Source organism: Phodopus roborovskii, unplaced genomic scaffold (genome assembly GCF_943737965.1).
Source record: "Phodopus roborovskii unplaced genomic scaffold, PHOROB, whole genome shotgun sequence".
Classification (NCBI taxonomy): domain Eukaryota; kingdom Metazoa; phylum Chordata; class Mammalia; order Rodentia; family Cricetidae; genus Phodopus; species Phodopus roborovskii.
The window spans coordinates 22,928,129-22,945,163 of record NW_026126549.1 but is presented as its reverse complement, the minus strand read 5'-3'; the positions used below and the strand labels follow the sequence as shown (position 1 = coordinate 22,945,163).

Genomic DNA, 17,035 nt, shown 5'->3' with positions numbered 1-17,035 from the left:
CAGGCATATGTTGTGTTTGTTTCAACTTCCCCAAAATGCAAACAGATTTCAATAATAAAAAAAAATGACATCACAATCAGGGAAAAGAAAAAAGAGGCGTTACTAATGGAACCGGGCAGAATTAGGTTAACATAAACAGGGCAGACACAGGCTCTAAAGTTCAAGCAAAAATTTTATGAGTACAAAAATCTATTTGGAGATTGTTTTGTCTTGACTTTGGGGTCTATTATTGATAATATTCAGATTGTACCACGCTTACTTCAAGAAGGACACAAGTAGAAATTGTATATTATATTTGAATCACATTTCTAAAAATAAATAAATAAATAAAGCAAAGTTCTGTTGTAATACAGTCCCCTGGTTCTGAGAGCAACATTGTGACAAGTGTCTATATCTGACACCTAGTTAAATATATGGTGCTAATATTTCACACTTTTCAATAAAAATTTATAGGTAGGAATATGTTGATTTATTATTTCTCAAGAAAAGAGTGATTTGTCACATCCATCACTCTGTTAATCATTAGGAGTTATTTCTAAGTTCCCACGCAGAGCCAGCTTACTCAAAACATGAAGGAAATGTACTGGAGGAAAAAAAAAAAAAAAAAAAAAAAAAAAAAGCTAGGGAAATATTTTAAGGCTTCTATTTGTTATTCCAATTTAAAATTTTTAACTCATAAAATATACCATGAAGCATTAAAATGTGTCCTGGATCAAGCCCTGAGTAACTCTAAATGTTCCTCCAAAATATGTTCCGGGGTCATGCGTAGAATGTGACTATGGTGTCAAAATCAAAAGCATTTTAAACAAAGAGAACTGTACCATGCGAGCAAAACTGGGAAGCAAAGCACTGATCTCCTTCAGCATTTTAAAAGCAAGGTGTCTTATTTGTTCAGCCCCTAGCAAGAAAATTTACTGACTGTCTCTCTGCCTCTCCTCTCTATTTGCTGGCCACCATTTTCAGGTAGTGAGGAAATGACTATATACCATTTAGTGAAATGCTGAAATGCTACCATGAAAATACTCCAGTTTTGTTTTGCAACTAGGAAGACCAAGAATTAAAAAAAATTACTTGTTGATGCTTATTATATTTTAGTGTCTCAGAGAATGATAGAGCTGTCTGTGTTATTGTCTAAATTATTGAAATCTGATGTTTTTAAAGTAAATTTTAGACTTCTTTAGGTCATGGGGAGAGTACTTATAAATAATCCACTCTGAGCTCTTCTTGGTGTAATAAAGTTAAGAGCAGGTTTCCATTTTTGAAAAGTTATATTTCATTATCTGGTTTCTATGACAACAAAATTACAGTATGATATCAAGCTACAGAAAAATCATGGCTTTTTCTTTTTTAAAGGGATGACTTCTAAAAGTAGTTTAAAGCTTTAAAATATTTACTTATGTAGACATAATGTAAAAAGTAACCAGGGAAATACAGGAGCAGTTCAGACTGAGATAGGTCTATTGATGGGAATGTGACAAGTAGAGACCCAGTGTTTAATAAGTGGTTCCTGTGGGTCCCTGCTGTCCTTCCACACCTTCCTGTAATTGGAGACTTTGTGTTGAACTATTTACGTGTCCACTCTTCACCGGTGTGTCAACTCAGGTTGCAATCAGCTTGCCTCAATCCTGCTGATGGGCTGCAACAGGGTGACCAGGCAGTGGCTGGATCTGCATGCTGCTCTCTCAGTGGCTGAGGAAGGTGCCCTGCAGTGACATGCTCCAAGACACATGGATTTCAGATGCTGATTTCCAAAGCCAGGGACATTTTACACTGAGCACCCAAGACATCCCCAGCCACTGCGGCATCATGGAGGCTCTGATTCTTCAGGTGATCCAAATTAAGAACAATTGACAATGCATTCCTATGGATATTAGCAGATTAAAAAGCTCTCCATTCTAAATGTGTTTGGTGGGATTTTTTAAAGTTCTGTAACCACTTGATCAATCCAGGTGATTTAAAAATCAATGCCAAAGCCAGACAAAGGCTGCTATAAGAAGCTCTGTGTTTGCTTTATGGAAATGGTGGGAAGCTGGAGTACAGCCCTTCCTGTATTGAGATATGGAATCATATGAAAACCATTCAAGTCTTCGAGGTTACTTGTATTCACAAAGTGAACAAAACACTAGCTTGCTTACATGTGTTCCAGGGGTGGGGAATGGGGGTGTGAGGGGGTAGGGAAGGCTTAGAAATCACGAACAAGAGCAATTGGCGAATATACCAGAATGTATGAGCAAATAAACAATACTGCATCTTTGCAACAGAATGGATGTCCCTTGACCACATCCTGCTAGGGCTATTTGCAATTTCTTTTATGAACACTCTGAAACTGAGGGCTCCAGAAAAAAAAAAAAAATCACCAAATTAACAAATGGCTTTAATGACTCACTGAAATCAGGTATGGGTTTCTGGCCCAAACACGGGCTACTGCTCTGTGCCTTACTGTCTCAGGCTTCCTTATTACTCTCATCAGCACAGACTTTAAAGTCTGTGACTCTTTGGCTTGGTTGACATTGAGTGATTATCACAATGGTTTACAGTGACAGTGTCAGCACACATCATGCTGGAGTGTCATGCTCAGGACAAATCCCACAGAAACATTTTTCATGTCTGTTTTAAACCCACACCGACTCCTGATTTGTTACCTTGGTAATGGTAAGTCAGGTGCTCATTAGCAGAAGACAATACTTGGCAGTACTTAAAAAAGATAGTCTTGACTGGGGAGGTAGCTCAGCTTGCAAACTATTTTCCTAGCAAATAAAAAGCCCTGGGCTCCATGTACAAGACCAGAAAAACTGGACATGGGTGTTGGTGCCTGTAATCCCATCATTCTTAAGGTGAAGGCAGGAGGCACAGAATTTTGGGGCTTTAGGGGGGTTTTTTTATTCGCCCCGGCTGAGGGGGGCCCCCCCACAAAAAAAAATCTCTAAAACACCCCCCCCAAAATTTACATCTTAAAAGGCCGGGCGGGCGGGCCCAATTGGCCCCGGGGGGGCCCCCCCCCACCACCGATGGAAACATGCAGAAACCCATAGCCAAACATTAGGCAGAGCTTGGGGAATCCTGCAGAAGAGAGGAAGGATTATGGGAGACAGAGGGGTCAAGGACACCACCAGAAAACCCACAGAATCAACTAACATAGGCTCAGAGGTCCACACTGTCCCTTACACTCCCCTCACAGCAGCCAAAATGATCTTTTACAAGAGGTAATTTAGATCATCACATTTGCTCAAAAGTCAATGGTTCTTCATTGCATTAAGAATAATATAAATTTCCTTCATCTTCACTTGCAAGGTCCCCTGTCACCTGGCACTGGATCATCTTCTAGACAGGCATCTCAGACCCTTTTCTTTCAATTAACTTCTTCGATGATTGAATCTCTTCCTGACCTCAAGGCTTTTGAATGTGCTCCTTTTACCGGATGCTTCTGCACCTCTTACTAACATTGTGTAACTTAATGCAGCTTTGAGTTACACCCTATTTCTTCAGGAAGGTCTGACATCATCCTCTCTGACCTCCTTGTTTATACTCACACACTTTTTAGTTCTCTGGTGGCATCACCACAGCTGCTGGAATGATAATGAGTGTCTGCCAGAGCCTTGCACATGGGGGACAACAGCAACCTAGGCGAGGGCATTACAAGATGCCTTTTCATATTAAAGTGTCTGAGTGCAAGAGGAGGGCTCAGAGACTTGTAAAGGTCTACAGCTCTGTAATGGAATGGCCAGGGAACAAGCCTGACCTTCTCCACTTCCAATAAGGATCTTATACCTGAAAAGTGCTCTCTGTAGAGGCAAGTCTCTTCTAGTCCTGTCATGAGCCCTTGGGAGAGAAACCTCAGCAAAGAGATGGGCAGGGAAGAGCTATGGCTGTTGGCTGGGGAGGGCCTCCAGTTATTGCCTTGCAGAATCTGGGTGCAGAGTCCTTTAGAACATTAATGAGGATGTGGTAAGAAACTAAGTGCTTACGTCCTAGTAGTTTCATTGGCTTCAGAACTTCAATGGCCACAGAAGCCAAAAGTACTCTTGTCCAGTTCTCTTTATGGAGAAAGCATGAGTTTCTTCCCATGTATGGAAATGCATTGTTCCAATGGCATGCAGCACTAGTACAGTGATAAATAATTTGAATGGATACTTCAGCAAGGAAAAAGATCCCACCAAATGGAAGAGACAACCAGAGGTTGGAAAAGCCTCAATTCAGTACTTTATCTGTATTCTACAAAAAGACCCAATTAGGGGCAAAACTACAAGGGGGCTAACCAGATAGAGATGACACTGTCAGTACATTTTCTATTAGTGATTTTATCTGCTAGAGGTTCCCTTCAGCTGTAATCTGAAAGAACTGAAACAGTACCAGCAGGGAAACTGGTAAGAAAAGAAAATTAGGAGTCTTCCTAGCACCCTTGACTTCAAGCTCTGGAAAGGAAGTCAGTACAATGGAAGGGGAATAAACTTAAGTGTAAATGGAAAGCCTAGAGATGCTAGAGTGAGGTGAGCTTGGGGCAGGGAGAGAAATATCTGCATAGAAAGGAATAACCAAGACCTTATCAGGGTATGTAGACCATGATTTCAAATGCTACTAATCTTTGTGAGTAATTTTTTCCTGGGAGACTACTGGACTTCCTGTAAGCCTTCTGTACTCTTGCTATGTTATTTTTTCAATGACAATACAAACATACCTCAAATTCCAGTCATCCTAAGCCCCATTTTAGTCTATATGATTTCAGATAGAAGTTATTTATTATTATTATTTTTTGGTAATTTCTGAAGTTACTTGATTTCATACATCCTGAGGACTGAAATATTAACATAACAGTTCACGTGCTAGTTTCCCCCACACCATATCCTATTTTTTATTCAGTATAAACAGAATTTTTAACCTCTAGCTTGCCACAGAATAACCTAGGTGTTGGAGATGCCTGAGTCTGTGCCTCATGGATTCTGATTCAGGTTTGGAAAGAATAATGCTAAATCTCAACACATAGAGTGTGAATGTAAAGTGAACTCTTAAACAGCCAGACACACTGTGCTAAGCACATATACATCCCTACATGAAGGAGATATTAGCTTTATATTATAATTAATTATTGTTTTGTCTTGAGTGGCCTTTGTAATTTTCAAACATACTTTCTCACATTTCTATGAAGCACCTGAATTTTTTGGCCCTGCTTTCTTCTTTTGACATATAGTTGGCAATTGGTGTACGCTGAGTGAATACATTACACACATGATTGTTGCACAAGAGCAGTCATGGCTACTATTACAAGTGTATAAACAGGGTTTCAGACCTAACAACTTCAGGCTCAGAAAATTAAGTTAACAAATGGGCTTACGAGTGAATTTCCTGGTTTCTTTTTGGTGCTGAAATGTAGGATTAGACAGTACAGTGAAGGACATGCTTGTATTTTGCATTCATCACACTCCCAAAGAATGACAAACTGCTCTCTACATATAATGGCATGTAAGCTGTTACCTTCTTTAACCTCTGACTACTGAAGAGGCAGTAATTCCAGAGGCTTGATATACGTTTCTATAAGCAATATATCTGTGTGAGTTATAGCTGTGTCCTTGTAGATTTACTGCTGTAAGTTTTAATTCATCTCTGACAAGACATTTACATAAATTACAGCAACATAGTAACGGTGCCATATGCTGAGCTTTCACTCAGAGAACTGCAAAGGCTTGTGGGAGCTGGTCCTCTCACTACAAAGAACCACATTCAATATATGTGAGAAAGGGACACCTGCTTGGTGGATAGCCATTTTACTGAGGTTTCTTTGCTTTTCTCATTCTTTGGAATAGACTATGCTTAGACTTGTTCTGCATAGTAAGTATTCTAGATTAGGACAGTCACCTCTCAGGACCTCAGAAATAAGCTTCATGGTGTAGCTACCCAAGCTAGGCGGAGGAATGGGGACTGGCAGGTTCCCAGGGCAGGCCTGTGCCTTCTCACTAGTCACTCGCCTAGACTCTTGAGTGTGACTGAATGGGTAGAGCCAAGTTTCTGAAATACACCCTGCACTCTGCCCTCAGTAAACTCTTTCTGTGTACCCAAGGGGAAAATGAGACTTCCACTAAGTTCATTATTAATCTTTACTTTGTCGTAAGATATTTCCTGTGGATATGATTTTTTGGTTTTAACAACTGCCTAAACATGAACGGAACAAGGAAGACACTGCCATAGACATGCCAAAGTGGACCAGGAAAAGCCCACAAGACTTCACCCCAACACAAAGAACTACAGGCAGCTAAGGAAGGCTGAGAGTGAAATAGTCTTCCCCAGGGAAAAGCACACCAATTGGCTATCCAATACCAAATGGTTCGCCCTGAAAACATAGACATACTCTTATTTCTTTCCTCTAGGCATTTTCAAATCCCGCCAGCTTCAGCAATGCACTATAAACTACATGATACTTCCAAGCTTCTGCTGACATTTCATCCTCTCTGCAAAGTCTTCCTCCTCATGTAGCCACATGAGGAACACCTCCTCATGGATCAGCTCAACTGTATGTCCTACAGGAGTACCTTCTTGTTTTGTCCCTTCACTGAGTCTGCATTCTCTTTCTGTGTGACCTACGAGGTTCACCAGAGCACAAGACATTTCCACCTTGTCACCCTACCAGATTGTAAACACAGGCACCCACAGATAAGCCAGTTCCTTCAGCAGGTTCTAACACCTCTTTACCCTTCTAGTCATCATGTGTTGTCAGCAGAAGGACAGAACGTATCACTTAACTTTAGCATTGGCTGAGGCTCTCTTCTTCCTGCTTCCACCAGCCTAGCTGGACCACCTATGAGGCATGCCCATTACTGGTAGGGTTCTGTCTGTTAAGTCCATTTTTTAGGCCTCTTTTTTTCTAAATACCTGCCTTAGAACTAAAGCTAATGTTAGTTATGACTGCCTGTGGAAATTATGTTGTTGTAGTAAACGCAGAAAATCATATAGTAAGCGTTTAAGGGACACATGTTTAAAAGACGAAATTAGACTTAAATGAGATGACAGTGACAAGGCAAAGTATGAACATCTAAGATTATACTGAGGTCGCTTTGTGATTTAAATCCAATTTGTATTCATTTATTTTGGGTATAGTAGTGGCAGGCTATTGCAAGTATGTGGTGGTCAGAGGAGAACTCGTAGGGGTCGGTTCTCTCTACCTTGTGGTTCCTGAGGACTGAACTCAAGTCATCAGGCTTATTGGCATGTAACTTTACCCACTAAGTCATCTTGACATCCTGCTTGTAAGTGCTTCTAATTTCTCAGTTTTCTCTAAGAAAAGAACCCAGTTTGACTTAGCTAGAAAACCACCTTAGAACCCAAGCCAGTGGGCCAATATAGATAGAGAAATCCTTGGTCATGTATTAGAAGACATGGGAAATAAAACTGTATATGACAGTAAATTAAAATGCAATGTTTAAAATATGTATCCACTAATATGATGCTAGAACAGTGATTTTTGATTGATGGAACAATCTCTGGACCCAGAGTGTTAGACATCTGTTTGCCCTGTCTCCCACTATACCAGGGTTCCATAAGTGCTACTATATCCTGACCCCCCCCCCTACACACACACAACAGCTCCTACAACCTGCCATGAACCACGGACTTGAGAGAATATTTATAAAACTGCTAGGCTAGACCTTGTTTTAAGATGCTTACAGAACAGGAATACATATGAAGAATATATGATAGTGAATCCTGAGTATATTCAATGGGCAGTTGGCCTCTATATCTTCAAGCTTTGCACTCATGTGTTCAATCAGTTGTGGGATAAAAATATTCTAAAAGCCAAAACACCACATCTGTATTCTATGTGATGGTAGCCCTTTTTATTATTCCTTTGACAAGTCTACCTACTGTTTACACAGTAGAAGGTAATATGAATAATCTAGAGATTCTTTAAGTACACTAGATTATATATATATATATCTGTTAGATGTAAATCCTATACCATTTCACATATATAATAAAATCTGAGGGTCCTGGACCATGAGGGAAAACTGTACTATGGCTCCTCAATCTATTTCATAATTATTTATATAAAGAAAAATTTCATATATATACACATATATATATTTCTACTTTAAAATTATTCTTTATGTGTATGAATGTTTGCTTACATATATTTATATGCACTATATGTGTATAGTGACCATTGGATCCCTGGTAACTGGAATTGCAAATAGTTGTGAATCACCACATGGCTGCTGAGAATCAAACCCAGGACCTCTAAAAAGAATAGCAAGTGTTCTCAACCAATAAATTATGTCTCCAATATTATTTTTAATGGAATTAAATAAAAAAAATATTTTAATGGAAAGGGAGGAAGAAAACGGCAATGTGTGAATCTGAATGCTACTGAGAAATGTGAATGAAATGATGAGAATTCTCAGGACTGAAAGAAATTTTAAGTCAGGTGCCTGTAATCACAACACTTGGAAAGCTGAGGAAGGAGGGATTCTGTTAGTTCAAGGCCATCCTATTCTACATAGTAAGTTCCAGGTTAGCCTGTGTCATACTATTTTTTTTTTCTTTTGTCTACTCAATACTTTTGCAAGGATTTTGAAATGCTTTTTTTCCCATCCAAGTATTAACCAGGCCTGACCCTTTTTAGCTTTCAAGATCAGAGATGATCGGATGTGTTCAAGATGGTATGCCCATTGATGAAACATTTGTTTTCAACTGCTGGGTTTGTCAAGAGCAAGGTATTACTAGGGATTTAATTTTCTCTATTGGCGCAGTTATTGGTTCACAAACATTCCAAGTCTGACGCTGGCATGAGAAGTGTGGTAAGAAAAACAATCACTCCGTATAGTCACTTTGGATACTATTTTAAGATACTGAAGGTTTCAGAAAAGCAGTCTAAACTCCAGCACTGTTTGGGGGAATCTGTTTCTTTACTTAGAGGTTCTTCTCTAAATAGTATTTCACTGTTTGAACAAGAAGCCTACTAGGTAATTCTTCAAGGGTGTCAGGCAGCCATTGTGTTCTCCAGCCATTCATCTTATTATTGTCCCTGATGTTATATTTCTGGTTGTTGCTGTAGAATGTCATAGGAAGCACCTGCCACAAAAGCAGCCGCTGAAAGAGCAAAGAAGAAATACCTAAAATGTCAACTATAAGCATTAAAGAAACATCAATCTTAAGGTCCATCATGCTCCCGAACTAGAAATCAAACCATTGTTATCCTCATAGATAATATAGTGTCTCCTGAACTTCTACCTCTATAGGTGTGACAGCTGGCATGTCTGTTCAGATGCAAATGTTAGTCCTTTTGATATCTACTATTTCAGAATGCTTGCCATAATTAAATGTATTTTAGAAAACTCACAAGGGCTTATTTTCATAAAACACTTTAAATCCCACACCAAAAACACTCAGCAAGCTCACCAAGCTCCCTTTTCTTATAAATACTATTTTAGTTAATGGAAAATGTCAGTAGGCAGCTATCTCCTTGGAACTCAGCTAACATTATCCAACTCATTAACAAAGCTATGCTGAGTAAGCATTTAGTAAGTCACAGATAAGATGTGTCTCCTCTTGTGCATTGGAATCACACTTGTCATGTGTGTAACTCCTGATGCAATGCACAAGTCAGCACTGCTATAACATGGGCCACATCCCATGCACAGGACAACACATGTGAGATTTTGATAATCAGGCTTATCGCTGTGTACCCTAAACTTCTGGAATCCATACATGTCACATCTTCTGCCTAGAATATTATCTCTCTCTCTCATTCCCCTCCTTTGCCTGAGCCCTCACTGTCCAGGGCATCTTCCCTCAAAGGCAGCCTTTCCAGACAAGTTCTCCAAAGATTCTGCATAAATTTGGGGTAGTGTTCCTCCATGCTCTGTGGGCTCCCCTCCTTCAAACACTGATAACAATGCTTTAGCCAGATGAGTATGTTTGTCTTTGCCACCAGTTGTTTCTTGATGGACATACTCATTTATTTTGTGATTTCTTGCATGTAATAATGCTGTCTAGCACAGTGATGAGCTATTTTAATTTAAAAAAAATAAACAGAACAAATGATAAATTGATGAATAAATAGTCTATTATCTGAGATGACAAACACAGGAAGCAAAACAGCCCAACTGTGGAGCCAGGGATGGTTTAGTGGGTAAAAATGCTTACTGCACAAGCCTGTTGACCCTGAATTTGATCCTCGGAATTCACATAAAAAGCCAGATAAAGTGACGGGCTTCTGTAATCTCAACATGCCTACAGCAACATACTAGGTGGAAATAGAAAAAAGGACTAGAATCTCAATGATCAGCCAATGTGTGGCAGAGCAGCAGAAACAATAAGATATTGTTTTAAAACATGGTGGAAGGAAAGAACCAACCCTTGGAAACAAGTCTTTTGACTTCCAAGTGTTTTCCTCTCTCTGTCTCTATCTCTCACCACACCAAACAAATAAGAGGAAAATCAGGCCAAGTGTGAAGTTTCATTTTCAATGAGAACTTAGGTGTTCAAAAGTCATGCTGTAATTCACAGACATGTTGATCTTGGGGGTCAGGTCCAGCCACCAATTCTTAAAATGCCAATAAAAAGAGCCAAATTAATCGTGAAAACCAGAGAAAGAACATTTATGTTATGTGGCTACATTGAGAAGAGGTACAAACAGACCCTGAGAATCTGCAAGTTCCTTGGAGGTCCTGAAGTGAGATCAGAATTCAGAAGGCCAAGCATAAGCACATCTAAGTAGTTCTGATCAAGTATGGTCCCACCCACCATTGTCTGACAAGCTGCTAGCACTGCCTGCAGTAGACTCTCTTTTCTGGAGAGGAAGTTCCTCTTTCCTTCTCCAAGCATGAGATTCCTGGGGGAATCCCTATTTCTTTGGAGGTCCATAGTTTCCATAGTCTGATGGTCAGTTTGAGAGACAAGTGTCTCTGTGGAGAAAGGACTGCTCATATACATGTGTGGGAAATAGTTTTAATTTAATAGTTTTATTAGCAATGTACAGATATACATTGTACAGATATACAATGTACAGATATACATCTCTATAAAAAAGTTATAGAGATGGTGATTTTTAGGGCAGTGAAACTTGGCTGTATGTCACAATAGTGGTAGAAATATTCCATGGGTGCACTTGTTCAAATCTGTCAATACAGAATAGCAGGAGAGGACCCTAATGCAAACTACTGACTGTGAAAAAGTCAAGTATAGGTTTATCAATTATAATTGTTGGGGGTTAGAAAAGACCCCCCCCCACACACACACACATGCTGTTTTGGATGTAGATAAAAACTGCAGGGAAGGGCTTTCCTAGAAGTTCTGTCATCTACCCAAACATCAGGTCCATCAGTGAACACATGGCCTTCAAAGTTTATAGTCTCACTACTTGAGGAAGACCTAACCTACTTCACAGAAGGAACAGTGAGCATCAACACCACACCCAGAGTCCAGAGGAAAACTGCCCCTGATTGTATTCAGCCTTCTTCTTCTTTCTCTACAATGAAGATAAAGTAGCTCCAGTCATTTGGCCTGTCTGTGAGTTTCATGTTTCATACAGCTTTGACATTTGTGTACATGGTAATAAGTGTGCAAGTGTAGCCTCTTGCATCTCCTACCAATTTGGCTCAGCACCTACAACCATGAAACCTCTGAGGAGAGTCCGGTCTTCCTTACAAGGCCAGTGTACCACTCTGGAAGAGGGGATGGTAGGTCATGTACTGTGTAAGTGCAGTGTATACATAGCAAACATCTACATCTTTCATTCAATTTTGCCATAAACCTAAAACTGAAAAAGGTCTACTATGAATTTTTAAATAATTAAAAAAGATTCTAATAGTGTAGCAGTAATAAAAGAAATGCTATAACAATTTTTAAAAGTTGTCAACCTTGGAATAAGAAAGTTCTTAGAAGATATTCTGGGGCCTGGCATATGGCTCAAGGGGTAAAGGCCCTTGCTGCCAAGACTGACAGCCTATGTTTGATTCTCAGATCCTACCTTGTAAAAGGAGAATTGACTCCCTCAGGTTTTCTCTGATCTTCACATATGTGCTGTGCCCTCTGCTCCCACACAAAACAAATAAAGGTTGTTTTTTTTTTTTTTTTAAGACAATTTGGAAATTCTGTTAGAAGAATCCTTTTTGAAAGAACCATATAAAAACACAAAACTTATCTTTAAGCAGGCTTCAGAGTGTTTTCATAGACTTCAATGAAAGCCAAGAGGGAAGCACCATATTATCAGAGTAGTCTTGAAGAGGAAACTCACTGGTTAGCAGCTAGACAAGTACGCAAGGCCATGGTGTATACTCTATGCACAATGTCCACTCTCAGAGGCATCCACAGGGAAATGCATTTTGTATTCAAACAGCATCCTCTACACTTGTCTGAAACCTGAAACTTTTACCTCTAGCACTTGTTATCATGTCTCACAACTATTTAATGGCAAGTTATCAAGGAAACTTTGAAGGGAGGTATTAGATTAACAGTTAATCACAACAAAGAGATAACCCAAACTGTTAGACACTCTTGCAGATTTCTCACATTCCCTCTGTACAGTATGAACTCAGCAATACTAAATGTTATACTGAAACAGGGAAAGGTATGCCACAGCACTTTCTTAATGAGTATCAAGCATCCTGGTGAATGAGGACCTTGGTAGAGTTTAGCCCTGGCTTTGCTGTTAGCTAGTGGTGTGTCTCTGAAAAAGGTTGATTTTAAACACCGACTTTCAATTCCCTTCATATCTAAATGGGGACATACTGGCCCCCTCTATCCACTGGATATATTTTGAAAATCATGTAAACAAGACCAAAGCCAAGAAAAAATTTTCATGAACAATATTATAAAATCATAAAATGTAGTATAAAAATCAGGAAAAATAATACACTATTACTGAAAACAGAGCACCCATTTTACAGAGTTGTATTAAATGCTATTATGATTTGTTGCATGAACTCTGGCTATATTACTGTCTCAGAATTAATTTTCACTCAGTCATCATATCCTCACATGTAGTGCCCAACGTTTTTCAGGAAACATGTCAGAAGTAGGAAAACCAGACAACGCTGAACAAAGAAGAGATGTATTATAAAATCAATCATGAGAAGTGCCTTCTTATTCTGAGTTCCACTATGAACCCATCATGGCAGCCTCCAATCCCGGGGAATAAAGACAGTAAGGCTCCATATTCTGAGTCCTTCATTAAACTATTGATCCCTTGCACATTATCCATAATGTTCCAGCAGCTCAGTCCATCACCTGGTGAAGTGCTGGTCTCTCACTCCCTTCAATAACTTCATGGAGAGGAAGTCACAATGATTTATTTACCTGACATTTTCCAGTCCGGATGTCATACAGGGCCACTGAGCCATGGCGTGCTCCAACTGCAATTCTGTGACTCCGTTCATAATAGCTGACCATGTAGAACCTGCATCGAACATTTTCACAACAACAACAAAAACAAAAAGTCACGTGAGATTGCCTGCATATGAAAGATAAAACCCATACACTCAAAGATTAAAGCCAACTTGCACATATGTACAGATATAAAATATACATATACATATGATGTATATAAAGCTTCAATACCTTTATATGTCTATTATTTCTAAATGAATACATCTGTAATCAACATATGGAGATTAAAAACTGTTTCCATTTAGTACTGAGCACTTTGGAAAAATTAACTGAAATGGAATTGATGGAGAGTACCGGCCTGCTGATGAATTACCAGCCAGCTCTAGCGGCTCACATCTATAAACCCTGCACTTGGAAGGCTGAGGCAAGATGACTGGAGTGAGTTTGGGCCAGTGTGGCCTACACTGTAAGTTGCAGGCCAGCAAGGACTACAGAATAAGACCATATCTCTAACATTTATTTTTGATAGCAAACTATTTTATAAACATAAATACACCTGAAAGTTCTAGGCATGAAGGGTCAAAGGCAAAAAAAGATAAATGTGAAAATTCAGTTTTATTAGCCATCAGGGAAATGCAAATCAAAACAACTCTGAGAGACCATTTTACTTCTGTCAGAATAGCTAAATTTAAAAACACCAAAGACAGTTTATGCAGGAGAGGATGTAGAGAAAGGGGAACACTCCACTGTTGGTGGGAGTGAAAACCTGTACAGATACTTTGGAAATCAGTATGGCAGTTCCTCAGGAAAATGGGAATCAGTCTACCACAAGATCCAGCTTAAGCATATACACAAAAGATGCACATTCATACAATAAGGACATTTGTTCAACTATGTTCATAGCAGCATTATTTGTAAGAGCCAGAACCTGGAAGCAACCTAAATGCCCCTCAACTGAAGAATTGATGGAGAAAATGTGGTACATTTACACAATGGAGTACTACTCAGAGGGGGAGAGGGAGAACAAAACAAAAAACAAACAACAACAACAAAAAAACAAACAAACAATGGAATCTTGAAATTCACAGGCTAATGGATGAGACTAGAAGAAACCATCCTGAATGAGGTGACCCAGTCACAAAAAAGACAAACATGGTATGTACTCACTCATAATATGGATTTTAGACACAGAGCAAATCATCACCAGCTTACAATCCACACCGCCAGAAAAGCTAGGAAACAAGGAGGACCCTAAGAGTCCCTTGGAGAAGGGGAAAGAGACAAAATCTCCTGAACAAAATGGGAGCATGGGGAGATGGGAAAGGGAGTTAGGAGAAAGAGAAGGGGAAAAGAAGAGGGGAAAGGAGGACATGAGGGAGCAGGAAGATTGAATCAGGGAAAGAATAGAGAGCAAGAAAAGAGAAACCATAATAGAGGGAGTCATTATAGGAATAAAGAGAAATCTGGCACTTGGGAAATGTCCAAAGGTCTATAAGGATGACCCCAACTAGGAATATAAGCAATAGTGGAGAGGCTACCTTAAATGCCCTTCCGGGATAATGAGATTGATGACTACCTTATATGCCTTCCTAGAGCCCTCATCCAGTAGCTGATGGAAGCAGCAGAGACCCACAGCTAAACACTGAGCCAAACTCCCGGAATCCAGTTGCAGAGAGAGAGGAGTGATGAGCAAAGGGGTCAAGACCAGGCTGGAGAAACCCACAGAAACTGCTGACCTGAACAAGGAGCAGTTCATGGACCCCAGTCTGATAGCTGGAAAAATCAGCATAGGACCAACTCAGATCCCCTGAATGTGGATGTTAGTTAGGAAGACTGGACAGTCTGTGGGGTCTCTGGTAGTGGATTGGTATTTATCCCTAGTATATGAATGGACTTTTGGGACTCATTCCACATAGAGGGATACTCTTTCAACCTAGATACATGGCGGATGGCCTAGGCCCTGTTCCAAATGATATGACAGACTTTGAAGATCTCCTATGGAAGACCTCACCCTCCTTGGGGAGCAGAAAGGGGATGGGATGGGGGTTTAAAGGAGGGCAGGGGAGGAGTAGATGGTGAAGGAACTGGGATTGACATGTAAAACAAGCGTGTTGCAAATTTAAATAAAAACATATAAAAAAAGAGAATATCCAGTTTTATGAAGATGCATGCAAACATTTCTATTTCAGCAGAAGTGAGAAGGGTTTTAAAAAACTCACATATCCAATTATGCTCTCATGGCTTGTTACCTAACTAATGAAATATACATTCTCACAAACAACAATAAAGGCCTACATGAATAGCATGTCTTCTGAATTCTCATCATTATTTAGAAATGGCCTTAGAAAGCTACTCACCAGGAGAAAAATCCTGAAAAAATTCCAAGATCTCCTACATTTACTAGATTTACAAGCATATTAATTACTTTTGTTCCACTGGATAAAATAAATTTTGAGTAGATGGTATGAAGGTTATAAGAGGTCGACTTATTTTTATTACTTTCTAGATTAATTTTCAGGAGTAGATTAAGTATTTGAATTTCAGATCTAAGCCCTGGCATGTTGATTTCAAATCCATATGGCTGGGATCTATAGGTAAGGGTAGTACTAGAAGGGTAAATCAGGTGTGATTTTTATATTCCCAGACTTTTAAGTATACATCTCATTTCATATGGTTTCAATGAGCTGTTCAGATAAGCTATTTGAAAACATTTTTTTTTTTTCCAATCACATTATTTGCTGTGTCCTCCTTTGCTCCCATTAACTTGTTTATTTTGTATCAGTTTGGGTCATTTTGGAAGAACTCTCAGTTAAGAAAATGCTTCCCTAAGATTGGCCTGTAAGCAAGCCTACAGAGCATTTTCTTGGTTACTGATTGATATGGAAGGGACAAGTCCACATCCTTCAGCTTGTGGTCCTAAGTTGTATAAGAAAGCAGGCTAAGAAAACCAGGGGGACCCTTTTAATATAAAGTAAAATATAGTACACTTTCTTGTACTGCTTACTTGTTGTCAACTGCATACAACTAGTCATTTGGGAAAAGAGAACCCCAACTGAGGAACTGCCTCCATTGGGGTATTATCTTGATTAATGATTGATATGGGAGGGAGCAGCTCACTGCAGGAGGTGCCACCCCTAGGTAGGTGGTCCCAGGTTGTATAAGAAATGCTGAGTAGCCATGGAGCTCAAACCAGTAAGCAGGATCCCTCTGTGATCTTTACTTCAGTCCCTTTCTTCGGTTGTCTGCCTTGACTTCCCTGGATGATGGACCATAAGCTATAAGGTAAAATAAACCCTTTCCTCCACAAGTTGCTTTTGGTCAGTGTTTTATCACAGCCACAGAAGCCCCAAGAAAGTTTTTATTCTTCTTCAAGGCAGATAAAAGAGGAAGAAAAACTCCAACGTATTTTTGAGGTAAGATACAGGACAATTCTGTAATTCTAGGAAAAGAGGCTGGGGGAGACAAATTTGAATGTTATCAGCAGGAGCTTTGTAGAAGGGTAAGACTTCATTTTCAGTAATATGATAATACTTGCAAATGCTCTGCTGGTCATAGTGTTCATAGAAAGTAGTATATTATTCTCCTTCAATAAACAATGGGACTTAAAATCTATTGTTCTTATAATTGAAAATTAATATGCTTTAGAAGAGTTTTAAACATATTCTGTTTTGATATTAGTACTATACCTGAGTATTTGGTATCATTGTATCTATATCTGTAT

The 17,035-nt window shown here is 39.4% G+C and overlaps 1 protein-coding gene across 2 annotated transcripts in view; it reads right to left on the bottom strand.

Annotated features, from left to right (window-relative positions):
• The window catches only part of Wdr7 (WD repeat domain 7), a 233,874-nt gene that overhangs the window by 29,612 nt on the left and 187,227 nt on the right, over window positions 1-17,035 (bottom strand). For both annotated transcript variants that reach the window (XM_051201101.1, XM_051201102.1), the window contains one exon: window positions 13,285-13,384. In XM_051201101.1, the coding sequence (XP_051057058.1) occupies window positions 13,285-13,384 (100 nt within the window). The remainder of the gene's footprint in view (window positions 1-13,284; window positions 13,385-17,035) is intronic.